At 38.0% G+C, this 19,313-nt stretch overlaps 1 protein-coding gene across 1 annotated transcript in view; it reads right to left on the reverse strand.

Moving 5' to 3' along the window:
- DOCK3 (dedicator of cytokinesis 3) overlaps positions 1–19,313 on the reverse strand; it is a 310,047-nt gene that overhangs the window by 69,236 nt on the left and 221,498 nt on the right. The window contains exons 18-20 of the mRNA XM_006892272.1: positions 17,927–18,010; positions 16,894–16,994; positions 14,947–15,028 (exon numbers count right to left, since the gene is read on the reverse strand). Coding sequence (XP_006892334.1) covers positions 14,947–15,028; positions 16,894–16,994; positions 17,927–18,010 — 267 coding nt within the window. The remainder of the gene's footprint in view (positions 1–14,946; positions 15,029–16,893; positions 16,995–17,926; positions 18,011–19,313) is intronic.

A 19,313-nucleotide genomic window follows, 5' to 3' on the forward strand; every position in this document is an offset into this window, starting at 1 on the left:
GTGGATGAGGAGTTGGGGAGAGGGAGGATAGGGCAGAGTTTAGGGCTGTTGTACATAGGGTCGCTATGAGTCGCAGGTGACTGGATGGCACATAACAGCAACAACAACAACAACAGTAAAATGTGTATGAGGATTTAAGGTGGGGCAGTACAGGGAAGAGGATGTGCAGGAGTCGGGTAATCATGGGCCTGCACGGTTTGATGGGTGGAGGGGGGTGTGTTGGTGTGGGAAGTCAAATTTCATACCAAATATTATATGATAAACCATATGCTTAATCAGTAATTGAAGGAATCACAAAATTTTAAGTTGGAATTTCTCTTGTGACAGATCACAGGAAATGAGCTGCTTCCTGCACACAAGAGGCAGTTAGGATCCCCCTACAGAGGGAGAGTTAATTAAGTGTGAAATACTTCCTTCCTGAGCTAAGCATCAGGTTGACAAGAGAGAAAAACTCGGCTTCATTTACAAGAGAATTCTCTTTATGATTTACTTCCCCTGATTCTCAATAAATATACAGAGAGGCGTGGCTTGTATTGCTTCAGGTGATTCGAGCTGCTGGTCCCCTGTTTTTTATACTCTTGTTTTATCTCATTTTTTTGTGTTCTGTCTCATTTTTTTAACTTTATGCTCAGTCTGCAACAGGTTGGGGAGGTGATCTTGTGTGAGGGGCAATGTATATGAACTCTATAGGTAACCAGTGTAAAGCTTAAAAACAAACAAACAAAACCATAAATCCAAACACAAACAATTAAAAGAAAAAAAAAATCCAAGGAACAGCTTGGTTTCATTCTTTCCAGGAGAGACCTGTTAGTGTTCTTGGCAGGTTCACGGTATGTTCAATATTCTTTACCAGTACCACAACTCAAAGGCATCAGTTTTTAAGTGTCTAATTCAACAGTGTTTTGTAAATTCACAAAGTGCAAATAACATCTCTATTTCCAAAGGTTTTTTAATCCCAAACAAATTCTGTACTCATTAGGCAGGAATTCCCCAACTATGATCTTAGTAAACAGTTAATTTCTCATTTTCTTCCTAGTCTTAACCCTTGGTAACATCTTTTTCACTTTCTCTCTTAGGCATTTCACTTAAGTAGAAACACACACTAGTTGTCCTTTGCTTTCTTTCACTTATCACCATGTTTTCCAAGTCTATCCATGTCTTGTATGTATGAGAACACTGTTTCTCTTTATAACTGAAGAACACTCTACTTTGTGTGTGTATGTATGTATATGTATATGTATGTATATATATATATATATAAACATTTTGTTTTTACCATTAGAAGTTGTTACTACAACTTATGAATGAATATTCTTGTGAATGGCTATTGTGAACAATATTATTATGAGCATTCCTGTACAAGTGTCTGTCTGAATATTTGTTTTCAATCATTTTGGATATATTCCCAAGAGTGGAATTACTGTTCAATGTAGTAATTCTAACTTTTTTTAAGCTATTGAGGAATTGTCAAATTGTTCTCCACAGTAGCTGCAATATTTTACATTTCTACAAGCAATGTAAGTTTCAGGTTTTTTCTACATTCTTCAACATTTGTTAATTTCCCATTTAAGAATTATTATCACATTTCTAGGTGTGAACTGGTATCTCATTGTGACTGTTACTCATACTTCTTAATGATAGATTGTTGGTGTTGCTGATTGCCTTTGAGTCAACCACGACTCACGGTGACTCTATGAACATAAGGCCTGAAGCCCCTTTACACCTAACAACATTTACTAATGTTCATAGAGTTTCTGGAGGCATGCTGACTTGTTGCCTACTTCTTTGGAGTAATGCCTATTAAAAAGGAGTAATGCCTATTAAAAAAGTCCTTTGTCCATTAAACTTGTCTTTTTCATCTTTTTTTTTTTCTGATAGGTACTTACAGACTTTAAACTTTATTAAAAGGACAAAAGACAAAATTGTTATAAAACCTGAGCATAAATGTATCCAGGTTTATAATAACCCTTATTCATTTCTTTATTGAAGAAATTAACTGAAGGTAACTCGTGATTGCTGTGAATCTTTTTGTGGTTGAGTTCTAAGAACACTTTCTATATTCTTGATATTAGATCCTTATCAGATAATATAGGGACTCCTGATGATGTAAGGATGTCAGTGAAAAGACTAAAGTGCACTTGACCTTTTCAATCACTTCCTATGTATTTGAAAGTTGGAAATTCAGTAAGGGTTACTGAAGAAGAACGGATCCCTTTGAATTGTGGTGGTAGCAAATAATACAGAATATCCCACGGACTGCCAAAATAATAAAAAGTCTGTTTTGGAGGGAGCAAAACTAGGGTGCTCTTTGGAGGCAAGGATGGTGAAGCTTTGTCTCACATACTCCGGACATGCTGTCAGGAGAGATCAGTTCTTGGAAAGAGAACATTATGCTGGAAAAGGTGGAGGATTAGTAAAGATGATCCTCAACAGAAAAACCTGATACAATGATTCCAACAATGTGTTCAAGTGTATCAGAGATTGTGAGGATAGTACAAGATAGGGTAAGACTCAGATCTGTGGTTCATATGGTTTCTATGGCTTGCTGTTGACTGGTCAGTTTATGAAAGCAATAACAAGTGAAATGGTTAAGTGCTCAATTGCTCAACAAATAATGAAATGGTTGATAGTTTAAATATATCAGTTGTTCTGCAAGAAAAAAAGATCTGGTGAGTTGAGCCCATAAAGATTATAGCCAAAGAAACCCTATAAAGGTAGTTCTATTTTGTCATATGGGGCAAGAGAACACTGCCCAGTTAAAAATCAAGAAAGCGGTATGTCAGAGATGTATTCTTTCTCTGTATCTTTTCAATCTATATGCCTAAAAGATCATTCAGAAGGCTAGACTTTATGAAGAAGAATGTGACATCAGGATTGGAGGAAGACTCAACAACCTTCATTATGCAGATGACACAACCTTGTTCATTGAAACGGAAGCATCTGCTGCAGAAGATCAAGCTTCAGTATGGACTGCATCTTAACATCAAGAAAACAAAGATCATCACCACTGGGTCAATTTGCAGTATCATGAAAGATGGAGAAAAGGTTGAGGTTTGCTAATGATTTCATCTGGTTTGAATCCACAACACTCCTGGTACCAACAGTGAGAAAATCAAAAGGATGAAGATTACTTAGTCACTCACTGTCCACCTCAGATGCATAGCAAGCAACTGAGAAGACCCTGGCATGGATCAGGTACACCATAGTCTCTAGACTAACACTGTTGTTGTTTAGCACTTTGGAAAGGTCCTCGACAGCAGATTTCCCCAGTGCAACTCATCTTTTGATTTTCTGACTGCTGGTACCAGAAGTGTCTTCTGAGTTGTGATGCTGGAGAAGAGAATAAACAGGTCTGTCTTGGAGAGAGTGAAACCAGGTTGCTCCATGGAGGTAAAGATTTTGAAGCTCCATCTCACATACTTTGGACATGTTGCTAAGGAGGGACCAGTCCCTGAAGAAGGACATCATGTTTGGAAGGGCTGAGGGTCAGTGCAGGAGAGAAAGTCCCTGGATGAGACGGACTGACACAGTGACTAGCAATGGGGTCAGGTGTGTCAGAGATGGTGAGGTTGGCTCAGGACAGAGCAGGGTTATAGAGCCGTTGTTCACAGTGTCATTATGAGTCATAGTTGACTCAATAGCATGTTAATAGTACAATATGATCTCATGCTCTTCATAGTACCCTTTGATATAAAAAAGGTGTTAATTGTGGTGAAGTTCAATGTATCTGGTTTTTCCTTTTGGTGCTTATGGGTTTGTTTCCCCCCACCCCCATTTCTAAGAATCCCTTGCCAAATCCAAGTTCATGAAGATTTACTCTGATTTAAAAAAAAAGATAATAGTTTTAGTTCTTATATTTAAGTTTTGACTTCTTTTGAGTTAACTTTATATGGTATAAGATGAAGGGCTCACCTAATTTTCTTCTATGTGCCTATTCAATGTTTCCTGCATTTCTTGATATGCCTGTACCTTTTCCATTTATTGAACTTTACATACTTGTTATTCAACTGACCACAGATATACAGGTTTGTTTCTGGACATTAAATTCTATTGCATTGGTTTACTTATTTGTCCTATGCCAGGCCCAAAGTTTTGACTGTTGTAGCTTTATAGTACGATCTGAAATGATGAAGGATGATTTTACTAATTTTTTTCCCTTTTTATTCCCTCCCCATTTGGCTTTCAGAGCAATTCCATATGAGTCTAAGGATTAGCCTTTCTATTTCTGCTAAAAAGGTTGTTGAGATTTTGACAAGGATTACATAGAATTCCTATGTCTATTTAAGTAGATCTCAACAATGTTAAACATTAAAATCCATAACTATAGGTATCTTTTTATTTATCTGTTCTGTACCACTGATTTGTAATTGACTTGTGGCTCACCCTTCAGAGGGTTTTCAGAGGCAGTAAACTGCATGAGAGAAGATTATGCATCTTTCTCCCATAGAGCAGCTGGTGACTTTGAACCTCATTCCTTTGGTTTGGCAGCTAAACATCTTTAATTCCGTGGTGGTACAGTGTTTAAGTGCTCAGCTGTTAATGGAAAAGTTGGCGGTTAGAAACTACGAGGCACTCCAGAGCGGGAAGATACTGCATTTGTAGTTTTAAATAATATGTGGCAGTATTATAAGGTTCCCAGAGGTTGGTATAAATGTGATGGCAATGTAATTTTTTGGTTAGAGTCTGAAAGTCATTTACCTTCTTGTTGAACTTATTCCTTGACATTTCATTATTTCAGGTCTTATGATAAACAGAATTGGTTTCTTCATTTCTTTTTTGGATTTTAATTACTGGAATATAGAAAGAAATTATTTTAGTGTGTTATTCTTATCTGAAATATTGTTCAGTTCAGTTATTAGCTCTAGCTTTCTTTCTAAGGAGCTCTGACGGTGCAGACTATAGAGCTGCACTGCCAATCCAAAGGCGGTGTCCTTGACAGTTCAGATGAGGGCCGGCTATGTGTTGGTTCTGACTTGACAACTGTGAGTCTTCTTTCTCAGGAATTCTTTGGTCTTTTCTGTACACAGGATTATGCCATCTGTGAACAAAATTGTTTATGTCTTAATTGTGGACTTGGATATTATTTGTGTCTTTCTATGTAGACTCTCGCTAACTCTTCCAGTAGAAAGTTGAGTAGGATTGGGGACAGTTTACGTTCTTGTTTTGTTCCTGATCTTAGAGGGAAAGCTTTTATTTTTTTCACCATTAAGTATAACTCTGGGTTTTGGGTAAACACCTTCTGCCATGCTGATGAAGTCCCATTCCACTTCTACTTTTTTGAGTGTTTTTCTCATGAAATGACACTGGAATTAGTCAAATGCTTTGTCTTTTCTTTCTTTTTAAAACAAATGTCTACATTTCATTTTGAGATATGCCTTTCATCTCTAGTGTGTTATAATTAAAAAGCATTTCTTTCTATTTTTTTCCCCTCACACATCCTTCAATAATTTCACCACAATTACACTGTGGAAAATATCTGCTTCCACACATAATGGATCTTTCTTGTATCACTATCATATGCTGAAGGATTCTGAGTCTCTTAAGGGATATAAAGAAGCATTTTGTTGTGCTGTTTGTGTTCATTAAAGTTAGGAGCAGGCACAAAGCAATTTCAAAATTGGGCAAAGCATGTCATATTTTGTCTTCTATTATGGAATCATATGTGTTCAGAAGGTAAATTTGTCTTCCCTGAATTTATAATTTAGTGTTTATATAAAAGTGAAATTGTTACACTTAATAAAAGTCTGTGTTTATGGCATTGTTATAAATGTGCATAATTTTTTTATGCCTTCATCCATTCTTCATTGGGTATGTCCATTCTATGTAAAATAAAAAATCTATTTGAAAGATCATATACTTTTGTCTGTCTTTTCATGCAAGATTCAAGTGTGTCAATGATGGCAAAGTGTGTGGTTATATGAATTTAATCTCTGGCACTGGATACTTGACACACTTTCTTCATTTGTTTCATTCTGCAAAGGCAAACTGTTTGATAATCAGTATTTGGGAATCTTTGCTGTGTTGTGTTTTTAAAGTCTTCTCTTAAGTTATGTCACAATAGTTACTCATGTCTTCTTTTTTCCTTTCAATCTAGCTACAGGGTTATTTATTTTGTTAATGACTGGTAGAGATCTGTGTGTATGTCTTTAAGTCCCTTTTGAATCTTGGAGGGCTTCACATACCTAATGAAAATGCTGCCATGTATTATTACATGTTGTTGTTGTTATCATCGTTAAGTGCCATCAAGTCATAGACATTTCATAGCAACTCTATGAATGAAAGACCTGAAGACTTATATAACTTTCATCATTTCTCCAAGTTCATAGAATTTCTGGAGGCAAGCTATTTCAGAAGTGGTGGCGACTACTGCTTCCAAGCTTGTTTTAATTGGCGTGCTCCACCATACACAGCCCACCATGGGTAACCATTATCACATCTGATGCATCAGTGTCACAGTGTTCAGCATCACAGCAACCACGAGTTACCTCTATAGAGCATAATAAATATAAACACATGCTTCTTCTTGTTGTTATGTGCCATCAAGTCACCTGCAACTCACAGCAACCCTATGTACATTAGCTCTAAACCACGCCCTATCCTGAGCCAATCTCATTTTCTCCAACAGACCTAATCCCATTTCTCCAGTCACTGAGTTAATCCATATCATCCTGTGTCTTCCTCTCTTATGCTGCCCCTCTACCCTTCCAAGCATGGTGTTCTCCAAGGACTGGTCCTTTCTGGACACGTGCCCAAAGTATGTGAGATGCAGTTTTAAAATCCTTGCTTCCAGGGAGCAGCCTGGTTTCACCCTCTCAAGGACAGATCTGTGTGTCCTCCTGGCAGTCCATGGTATATGCAACATTTTTTTTCAGCATTACAACTCAAAGGCATCAATCCTTTTTTTATCATCCTTAGTTACTGTTCAGCTCTCTGATGCACAGCAAGTAAATGTGAAGACCATGGCCTGGATCAGGCACACTTTAGTCTCTAGACTGACATCACTGCTCTACTTAGAGTTTGAATTTTGTTGGTGATGTTTCCATCTTTCTTTCTTTTTTGGTATTTCTTTGTGGTTATCTGGTTTTCAGTAATATTCTCTAAGGCATCTTGATTCTGAGAGTACAATTCCAGGATTGCATTCATCGCAGCATGCACTTCCCACCATGTATTAGAACACCAGGGAAATGATTTTTCTTTATCGGTTAAGATGCTTATGTGGTATTTATGCCTTATTTTACTAATGCAGTCTATTATACTGATTATCTTTTTTTAAATTTATTTTTCATTTCAATGAACATCTACAGAGATTTTAGAATTCCATTCATTCATTGTTGCACCCTTCTTCCTGCCCCCCCCCCCCCCCCCCCCCCGTTTGCTCCTCTCCTTCAAACGCAAAAGAAAAACTCCCTCATTGGTACGCAATCCCCCACACACATCCCCCAACCCCCAAATAGAATCCACTCTGCAACCCTCATTCCATACCCTTACGATAAACATAATGCCCTAAAATAGAAAATATTCTCTCCCCCAAAGACTTCAATGCCGTAAACATATTTCATCCAGTTTTTCTCAGTCTTACCCCCATTCCCGATGTCAGCCTCATTCTACAACAGTGGCACCATATAGCATTTGTCCCTTTGTGACAGAGATACCTCACTCAGCATAATGTCCTCCAGGGTCACCCATTTTGAATAATATTTCATGAGTTCTTGTTTTTCAATGCAGCATAATATTCCATTGTGCGAATATACCACAGCTTCTCTACCCATTCGTTTGTTGATGGGCATTTGGATTGTTTCCAACTCCTTGTTATTGAAAACAAAGCCGCAATAAACATGGGTGTGCATATATCTACTTGGGTGCCATTTATGGTCTCTTTAGGGTATATTCCCAGTAGTGGAAGTGCTGGGTCAAATGGTATCTCTATTTGCAACTTTTTGAGAAAGCGCCACATCGCTTTCCACAGTAGTTGCACCATTTTACACTCCCACCAACAGTGAATAAGGGTTCCAGTCTCTCCACAACCTTGCCAGCATTTGTTGCTTGCTGTTCTGTTAAATTTTGCTAGTCTTACTGGGGTGAGATGATATCTCATAGTTGTCTTGATTTGCATCTCTTTCAGAGCTAGGGATTTTGAACATTTCTTCATGTGCTTGTTGGCCACCTGAATGTCTTCCTTGGTGAAGTGTCTGTTCATATCCTGTGCCCATTTTTATCTTTTATGGAACTCCACTTGCTCCTGGGTTAGGAATCTGGTCATAGTATGTAATTCATCCAACAGGATGTTGTATTTGGTTTGCTAGTATTTTTTTTAAGGATTTCTGCATCAACATTTATGAGGTATTGTCTGTGCTTTTCTCATGATGTCTGTATCTTGCTTTTATACCAGAGTAAAGCTGGCTTCATAAAATGACTTAAGAAATGACTCCCTCCTTTTTTTTTTTATTTCTGGGAAGATTCTGAGAAGGACTGCTGTTAATTTTCAATTGTTTGGCAAAATTCCCTAGTAAAGCCATCTGTCCTGGACTTTTCTTTGTTGGAAGATATTTATTACTGATTCAACGTCCTTATTTGTTATAATTGTTTGAGATATTTTTTCACCTCATGAGTCTATTTTGGTACTTTGTATGTTTGTAGGAGTTTTCTCAATTCATCTAAGTTATCTAATTTTCTTGCATTCAACTGCTCATAACAGTCTTTTATAATACTTTTCATTTCTGTAAGGTCAGTACATTAATTTTGGATTTTAGTAATTTATGTCACTTCTTTCAATCACTCTATTACAGGTTTGTTTATTTTGTTGATCTTTTCAAAGAACCCAGAACTGGCATAATAGTCTGTAATTATTATGTCAATGAAAGCCACTCCAGTCTTCATTATTTCTTTCTGGTTGGTAGTTTAGGATTTAGTTTGCTCTTATTTTTCTGATTTCTAAAGATGCACTGTTTGGTTACTGATTGATATTTTCCTGCATTTTTAATGTAGGCATTCATATAAATTTCCTCTGTGCACTCAATTGCAGTATTCTGTAAATTTTGGTATGTTGTGTTTTCATTGCCTCTAAGTACTTTACAATTGCTCCTGTAACTTATTCTCTGATTCTCTGTTAAAAATGTTATTTAATATCCATATATTTATACATTTTCAAGTTTTCCATCTCTTATTGGTTTCTGGCTTCATTCATTATTTTAGGAGAAAAGAAACTATTTCAATAATAAATTTGTCAATACTTGTTTTGGGGCTAAACATCTAATCTATCCTCAATAATGTTCCATGAACACTGGAGAAGAGGACGTATTCTACATAAGTTGGGCAGTATCACTAGGATGTAACAGGTTAGGACAAGGTTCAGAACTACTGTTGTCCATAAGGTCACTGAGTTGCTTACTTGAGGCACATAACAACAAAGGACCTCTTTTTGTTTACTGCCGTTCCCTTTACCCAACTTACCCATTAACTTTTACTCCCATCTCCCTCCCTTCCCTGTTATCCTTCGAAGATAGTTTCTATCAGTGTGTAACCTTCCCTTATCTTATTATAAGAGTGTTTTATACCATAGTTGTCTTTTTGTGACTGGTTTTTGTCACTCAGCCTAACTTGTTCCAGATTCATTCACACTGTGCAGTATTTCACAAATACAAATTTTGTATGCAAACCAATATGACAACAACAACAAAAAGTGATAGGGTTTAAGACAATAATAGAATGACATGTCATTAACATAACAAAGAATAATCCAAATGGAATTCTTTCTAAAAGCAGAGGGGTTAAGAGTTACTTGGATATCTTAAATTGGGAGGCTGGAGGGATGGCGCAAGAGGGGAAGACCCTCTATGAGATGGACTGATTCAGTGACTGGGGTAATCGGGATGGGTGTGTCAGAGGCAATGCGATTGGCACAGGATAGAGCAGGGTTTAGGGCTGTTGTACATAGGGTCGCTATGAGTCGCAAACGACTGGATGGCACATAACAACAACAACAACAACAAATTGGTAGTTTCAAAGGACAGAAATTCATGTGCCCTGAAGGAACAAGTTCCTGATTCTCTGGCCTCAGCAGCATAGTTTCGGGAAACACCAAGGATAGCTGTCATAGCAGAGTCCACAAAACTTGCTTCTCTGACTAGGCATTTTAAATTTTTAAAAACTTCTGGTTTTTTATTTTGATTATTTTTCTTCTACCTACACATATCTGTTTAACATCTCAAGTAAAATTTTTATTTCTATGACTGTAATTTTCAGTTTCACAACTTCTGCTTTGTATACTCTATCGTTTGTGCCTTTTTAATGATATTCTCACTTTAATCATATACCATTATCCTGATTACTTTTAGCTCTCTGAGCATATTTAATAGAGTCATTCTAAAATATATGTCTAATATGTTCAATATCTGGGCTCACTGAGATTCTAAATACACAATTTTCTCTGTCTGAACAGCTACTCCCCATTTCACTGATTTCAGCCTCAAAGAAGTAGTTTATCTGTTAAAATATTTTCCTCCACAGTCAGTCTATTTTATAACCTGTTTACTGACTAGAGATGACAGAAGGAGAATAGATGGTTTTGAGGTGTGGTGTTAGAGAAGACTGCTGAATATACCATGGACTGCTAAGAGAACAAAAAGGTTCGTCCCAGAGAGGGTAAAACCAGGCTGCTCCTTGGAGGCAAGGATTCTGAAGCTTTGTCTGATATACTCTGGACATGTTGCAAGGAGGGATAAATCCTTGGAGAGGGACAACATGCTTGGGAGGGTGGAGAGACAGCTTCCTCTAAGAGATGGATTGATTCAGTGACTGGGATAATAGGGGTGGGTGTGTCAGAGACAGTGAGATTGGCACAGGACAGAGCAGGGTTTAGGGCTGTTGTTGTACATAGGGTTGTTGTGAGTCGCAGGAAATTCGACGGCACATAACAACAACAACAACAACAACAACAACATATATTTGAATAAAAGATGTATTAACAAGTCTAATGAGTCTTCCTGGATGGATATTATCTGTATGGATAGTATCTGATCACCCACAGCATTGTACGTCACAACAAGTCATGAAATACTCTTTTTGACAATGAATGCAACATGATCCTCTTCAATCTGTCATTCTCAGCATAAAAGACTATATGGCTGTCTGATTCAAAATGGCCACTCCTCAGTCGATCTCAATTTAATACCGACAATGTAGATCTTTGCACATTCCACTTCACATTTTTCCAGGTTTATACTTTGTTACTTTCACGTTCCAATTATTAACTGATGTTTGCAATTGTTTCTCCTAATTTTCAGCACCTGAGGGCTCATCTACTACCACTACATCCAACAATGTTCCTCTGTTGTTTATTTTATTATTATTATTAATGTCAATGAACATCTACAGAGATCTTGGAATTCCATTCATTCATTGTTGCACTTTTCTCCCCACTCCCCCACCTCTGTTATTTACTGTTTTAAAAGTCCTATTACTTCTGAAGTGTATGGACAGTCCTGCTTCTTAGTCTGTCTCAGTTTGAAAGATCCACTGAAACATGTCCACCATGTGTGACTCTGCTGGTATTTGAAATACTGGTGGCATAGCAACACATACGTCACCACAATACAGCAAACTGACAGACAAGTGCCTTACTTATAGAGCAAAGTATAAAACAAACTAGCATAAAAATATCACAAAAAAACATGCACGCTGTGAGAAAGAGAATACATGCTGCCAGGCCTGGGACAACGAATCTTCCAGTTCTGCAGAACACTGGGGTTACGGTACCCAATCAGGTCAAAGTTTCTGTTCATATGAACTGTGACTGAGGTGCCAAGATATGAACCAGGTCACAGGTAACTCCTCCTCTGGTCAAGGGTGTGTTATCCAGTCTAGAGCCGTGGTTCTGTTGGCATCGGAGAAGCCTAGCTTAGTCAGCCTGGCTATCAATAATGTCTTTACCAGTTTAGGGGACGGTGAGTAAGAGAGAGAGGAACAGAAGATTTCAAATGGTAGCTTGAGAAGATAAGTATTATAAAAAAAATGTTCAAAAACCTGGAATTTTCTAAGAAAATCAAAACAAAAGATTTTCCAAGAAAAATCAGCATCTCTGAAGGTAAAAAGAGTTGCTATACTGAAAGATTCTATGGGGAAACCTTGAATGATGCAGGAAGCATCAAAACAAGATGGAAAGAATACACAGAGTCACTATATCAAAAAGAATTGGTCAACATGGAACCACTTAAGGAAGGAGCATCTGATCAAGAACCCATGAAGGAAGAAGTCTAAGTTACAGTGAAGACACTGGCAAAAAAATAAAGAACTGATAGAACACTAACTGATATTTTTCAGCAAACACATGAAGCCCTGAATGTACTAACTAGCCTGTTGTTGTTATGTGCTGTTGAATTTCCTGCGACTCACAATGACCCTATGTACAACAGCCCTAAACCCTGCTCTATCCTGTGCCAATCTTATTGTCTCTGACACACCAATCCCCATAAACCCAGTCACGGAATCAATCCATCTCATCAAGGGTCTTCCTCTTCTGTGCTGTCCTGCTACCCTCCCAACCATGACGTTCCTCTCCAAGGACTGGTCCCTCCTTGCAACATGTCCAAAGCATGTCAGACGAAGCTGCAGAATCCTTGCCTCCAAGGAGCAACCTGGTTTTACCCTCTCTAGGTAGAACCTGTTTGTTCTCTTAGCAGTCCACGGTATATTCAATACTCTAACACCACACCTCAAAGGCACCGATTCTCCTTCTATCATCCCTCGTCATTGTCCAGCTATCTGATGCATAGCAAATAATTGCAAAGACCATGGCCTGTATCAGGCCCACCTTAAGTCTCCAGATTGACATCATTGCTCCAGGAAGTATTAAAAGATGGAAAGAGTATACAGAGTCATTGTACCAAAAAGAATTGGCAGACACAGAAGAATTTCATGAAACAATGTATGAGCAAGAGCCTGTGGTGATGAAGGAAGAAGTTTAAGCTGCTCTGAAAGAACTCGCAAAAAACAAGGCCCCAGGAATTGATGGTATACCAACTGATATATTTAAACAAACAGATGTTGCCCTGTATGTGCTCACCAAGTTGTGCCAAGAAATCTGGAGGACAACCACATGGCCTACTAACTGGAAGAGATCTATATTTGTTTCCATTTCAAAGAAAGGTGATCTGACAGAGTGTGGAATTTATAGAACAGTATCATTACTATCACATGCAAGCAATATTCTGCTGAAGATTATTCAAAAATTACTGGAACATCACATCAACAGAGAATTGCAAAAGTGCAGGCTGGGTTTTAGGAGAGATCATGGTATTAGGGTTATTGTAGCTAATGTTATAGCGGGATCTTGGCAGAAAGCAGGGAGTACCAGAGGAATGTCTATCTGTGTTTCATGGAAAGGCCCTTTACTGTATAGATCACAACAAACTGTGGCTGACTCTGAGAAGAATGGGAATCCCAGAACACTTGATTGTGCTTATGCAAAACTTATACTTGGACCAGGAGAGAGTCATCACAACAGAACAACGGAACACTGCATAGTTCAAAATTGAGAAGGATATATGCCAAGGATGTGTCCTAGGTTCATACCTTTTCAATCTATGTGTTGAACAGATTATCTGGGAGGCTGGGCTGTATGAGAAGTGTGGCATCAGGACTGCAGAAAGATTCATCAACAATCAGAGTTATGCAGATGACACAACCCTGCTTACTGAAACTGAGAAGGACCTGAAGCACTTGCTGCAGAAGGTCAAGGACGGCAGCCTTCATTATGGATTGTAGCTCTCAAAAAAACAAAGATTTTCACCACTTGGCCGACTGGCAGCATCGTGAATGCTGAAATAGATTGAGACTGTAAATAGCTTTCGTTTGCTTGGCTCCATAATCAGCACTTAATTAAGGAAATGAAGACATACTGCATTAGGAAAGTCTGCTGTCAGAGACCGATCTCACTAGCCTAAGCCAAGAAATTTGAAAGATAGCTAGTCAGCCAAGAGAATGGAAGAATCAATATTTGTGACTCAACAGAATGTGCAAATCATCAAACATTATTAATATTATATAAAAGTAATATTTTGCTGAAGATTATGAAAAAGCGTCTGAAACAGTACATCAGCAGAGCACTGCCAGAAATTAAAATTGGATTTAGAAGAGACTATGGTACAAGGGATATCACTGCAGATATCAGATGAGTATTGGCTGAAAGCAAAGAATATCAGAAAGATGCTGACTTACGTTTTATTTACTATGCAGAAGTGTGTGACTCATAAAAAATTATAGGTAATACTTTTTGGGAATCTCAGAACACTTGATTGTGCTGATGTGAAACCTATTCTCTTACATAGGTAGTGTCTAGAGAAGAAAAGCAGCAGAAAATGAAAGTTACCAGATGGTGGAGTTAACTTGCAGTAAGAACAGATTCCTCTGTCAACTTTAGCTACTCAACAATTTAAGGGCCACCTTACTAGGAACCACTTTCTCTCCTCAACATATCAACTTACAGTGCATCCCTGAACCTTTGTTAAACAAACTACTGAAGAAGGGAAAATACTGGAAGTTCTTAAATCTACTTATTGTTTACACTGTTTACTGGTTGTCAGCTGACTAGAATAATCAGTTAATGACTTACTTGAAGATCTTATTTGTTGTTGACTGGAAGTTCTTCCATCTACTTATTGTTGCCCCTGACAGCTTACAAGGATAAAAGTTTAGCTCACAGAAGGGAGGACTATCAGTGAAAATCAACTAGGGGAGGATGACCTGGAGCTACGTATCCATCATCCTGCTTCAGGATAAAATGTTCAGGAATAAAGATCTGGGGCAAAATCAAGGTGAGGAAAGGGCAATTGCATGGATTCAGGTGACTATTCTTAAAAAGACCTCTATCCCTGTCCTACACATCGGATGCTGATATTACACAAAACTGCCAGAGTGATCCCCTTACGTATGGGGAACTTAGTATGTTACCCGCATGGCTTCCTGAATGTGATCCTGTCGAATCAGTTCTGCTGAGCAGTCCATGTACCACTTCAAACAGCGAATGAGCTCCCTGGGGAAAAACACAGTCCCAAAAAACTTTTAATTCAAAAGTAATGGAGCCTAAATCGTCCGTATTTTTGCATTAGCCATATAAGAAAGAACAGCCTGCTGGTGAGGTAGAACAAAGTGATGGTTCTATTACAGCCATGCTACCTTCATGTCATCTGAGACCAGATCAAACTGCCTGTCAATAAAGAGCTGCCACATTCCGATTAGCAATGACAGCCATTCTCCCCAATGTCCTTTTGGCTTATAATAAAGTGTGTGCAAAGACTTAGATTTGTTGTACATTTTTTGTTTTGTTTTAAATTGCTATTTCTACATACTCTATAACAATGAGTAGTAAATACTAGGCTCTGAATAAAAATATGTAGTTCCTAATTCCCAGTCTTCCCATCTATCCTAGTTTCTCAGCACAAAATTATGTGACTGGATTGGAAATTGCATATTTACATGGAACTAGAACACAGTGGTCAGGAGGCTGGGAGCTGACCACATAGCAGATTTATATCTGTGATCTATTAGTTCCTTATTTTGTGTGTCCTTGGGCAAGTGATTTAATCTCTCTCTCTTTTTTCCCCTCTTAAAGTATGGAGAGATAATAGTCCTATTTCAAAGTTATAATGAATTTTAATAACACTGTAAAACACATAGCACAGTGCCCACTCTCCGAAATGACATAAAAGTATGAGTTCCACTGCCTCACCACTTTCAGATTTTGTTTTAAATGACAATTTATTATTGCTTGAAAGGTCTTAGATGACCTGTGAATGCGTCCCATATTTTCTTACTACGTTGTTGTTTGCCATTGAGTTGGGACCAACCCATAGCTGACCCTCAAGAGGGTTTTCAGAGGCAGTAAATTACTTGGGAGGAGACTGTCCATCCTTCTCCTACGGAGCAGCTGGTGCATCTGAACCTGTCTTTCGGATGGCAGCACAATTGTAGAAGTTTCTTACTACAGGTCTCTGGTTTTTTAAAGTTTGCTTTCTATCACTTCATTTTACAAAAGACCTACAATAGTATCGGTTTTCACTAATAGAAAAATAAATGCAGAGGGTGGCTTTTTTTCCCTTTTACCCAAAGAGGATTTAATTTTTACAAAAATGGTGCCAGTGAAACTTAAATTCACTGCTATCTTGCATCTTGAACGTCAAGAGCTGGCATTGCCACGCTCCATCCCCAGGGACAATACTCAGGAACTGCTCTCTGTGCATCAATCTACTACAAATTTAAACTAGGTTATATGTACTAGCTGGTAAGATTTTGCAGGTATGAGAATCCTTAATGTTTCTAAGATAAAAATTATTGTTACTTGTCTCTATGCTTTATGCTGTTTTGTTTTAGGGAAAGTTTCAAATGAACACTGTGCTTTTGGATAGTAGAGAAAATCTATATTTATATTGTATATTTCATGGACTAGCCTTTCATTTTGTCATATATATATTTTTGGCACTATATTTAGCTATTCATATGTATCCCTCTCAAAAAATAAAAAAAAATATTTTTAGCAGCTCTGCTACTACTATTTCTCAGCAAGAAAAAGTATGGCAACTACGTAGCAAAGTATGGCTGAGAAAATGTCCCCTAACTGGATGTCAACCTGCTGTTATCAAGTTGACTGGTAGTGATCCTAGAGATCAGAGCAGAACTGGGTTTCACAGGGTTCTGAAGCCATACGTCTCTATAGGACAGAACAGCTCATCTTCTTACTGTGCAGTGGCTTCTTGGATCAAGCTACTCATCTTGTGATTAGCAATCCAATGCTTAGCCTACTGCTCCACAAGCGCTCCTTAACTGATTGCAATCAACTTATTTTAAACCCGTATTTCTGTTTAAACACAGGGCCTAGAGATGATGCCAAATCCAACTTACTTGTATGCCAGTGCCCCAGCAAAGTGCTTCTGGATGTATGTGTCCATCACTGGCCGGAAGTGGAAATACTTGATGTCTCGGAGCAGGTTGATGATGAATACCTACAAGAGGTAGAAGGTAAGTCAGGAGGTTACTGGAAGCCTCTGACTTCGCTTTTGCAGGAACAAAGTTCTGCCTTCCTTACCTCTTGTTCACACAGGCAGTAAACACACAAATTTCCAGTATGTGTCTGTATTTTGGTCTCATCTGTTCTCCTTCTATGACTCAAACACTCTAATCCAGATCAGGAACGCCTAAGTCTGTGCCTGTGCTACTCTCAGACTCTGTTCATAATAATTCTGGGTGATAAACACAGAGTAGGGAAGGCATAAAAAGACCTCTGTATATGGCACAAACATACAAGTCTCAACAACAAGGAAAAGAGGGGTAAAAAGATTTTCCTGTGATCCAAATCAGCCTATCAAAGGTTGTACTCTTCAGAAAGGAGGCTGGCCAGTCAAGAGAATCAAGGAATAAGGCTTCTCCATTACAAATCTAGCCTCTTCCCTTCATCTACCATGTAGACTGGGAGTCTACATACCCTCATATATACGAACCTCCCGTAGAACTGAATATATCAAGAAAAATGCATTATATACTCAAATCACTGCCTGTTTTTATTAAGAGGAATCTGTTTCAAATAGATGCAGAAAGGGATAGAATGTGATGCTTTGATCAGCACAAGTGAATTTCTCCTTTTTCTTGTGATTAGAGTCTACTTTGCAAGTTGAGACGAGGAAATAAAATACTGATGGGGCTGAGTAGTCAGGACTTCACTTCACTGACTACAATGAAGTATTCAAGTCTCAGCCTGTAGGGGTCTTCCCGGGGGATTAGTAGGTTTGTCTTCCTTAGGTGATGTTCTTTTTCCCTTAGAAATATCTACACCTTTGTGCAGATCTACTCTAATGAACGGTTACCTTGAGATTTATTTTTAAAAATTTGTAATGGAATAATTAAGAAACAATGAAAAGTTGGGAAGGGTGGGTCTTACCAGAGACTGAAAAACCAGCAGTCCATATTTCTCTGTATTATCATCCAAAATCACAAAGAGTGTATCTAAGATGTCTTGTAGAAACTGAAACAACAGAAAAAAAAGAGAGCTCAAGTTTCAGGATCTTGCACACATGATGAAACCTGCACACATCAATGTATTCAGCTCCCAGTAGAATTATGGGAAAGTGAGAATTATGGGAAGATGCAGCCTCAGCAGATCTAAGATCCTGACCTTTCCCTCAGTAACACTTAGAAAAGCCACTGGGAACCTCTACCTTGTTCTGTAAGAACTCTGATATAACAAATCAAGAACTGGAGCAAGCAACTGCTAAGTTGATAAAAACAAAGAGAAATCATACAGTAGGAAATGTGCCCCTTCCTCTGTCTTTTCCCTCTCCCTTCTGGTGGAGCAGAGAACAGTATCAGAAGCTCCCAAACTGCTCCCATATCACTTGCCAAACACAAACTCTATGGTGGGTTGAGAAGGGCTTAGTATCTGCCTCTAAAACAAAGTGAAACAATTTCCCCAGGTGGACATTCAGGATTCCAAATATTTATGTAACTCCTTACTTTGTATTATGGTCTAGCACCAGATCATTTGGATAAAGGTATGGCAAACTACATGTCTTACTTACATGTATTATTTTTTGGTCTAGAAATTAGGTTTCCAGGAAAAGGTGGGAAGTAGGAGATGAAAGCTCTGAGGGAGGATAAAAGATTTTGACATATCTTTTTATTTTAAGTCTATGCATTTCTCTTTCTGAGATGTGAAAGCCAAGGGAGAGAACATAATACTGAGAATTTCTTGTAGTCTTTAAAACTAATACTCTGCTGGTCAAAATCCAACCAAAAGGGTAAAGTATCTGCTATTATTCCAAAATCATATGAGGTGGAAAAGATGGACAAAGTGTTGATGAGGCCAGACTGGCCACGAGGTGATGATCCCTGGGGTTCGATGACTGGCCATGAGTTTATGATCCCTGAGGTTGGGTGCCGGTTGTATGTAAAGTTGATTTTATTATTAAGTCTACTGGTGTGTACGCTTGAAACTTTCAAATAAAAAACTTTAAGAATATTTAACAATGCTAGCACGTTCTCTATTGGCTGGCATGAGACAAATTATTGATACTAAAACCAGATAACTAGTAGATGCAATTCTTCTCTTGTCAGGAATATGGTAATTCCATCTTGAAATAACCAGAAATTTTCTTGTTAGCTTACTGGCTGATATGCTGAAGATAATTTAGAAATAAAACACCACATATGAATTTATCTTAAGTTTCTGAAACTAGCATAAGTTTGGTAATAGGGTTTTTTAAAAAAATTATGGCTATTTGATCATTTAATGAAAATAATTTTTATTATTCATTTGTATTAATCATCAG

Source organism: Elephantulus edwardii, unplaced genomic scaffold (assembly GCF_000299155.1).
Source record: "Elephantulus edwardii isolate Elephantulus edwardi_28Jun2011 unplaced genomic scaffold, EleEdw1.0 scaffold00113, whole genome shotgun sequence".
Lineage (NCBI taxonomy): Eukaryota > Metazoa > Chordata > Mammalia > Macroscelidea > Macroscelididae > Elephantulus > Elephantulus edwardii.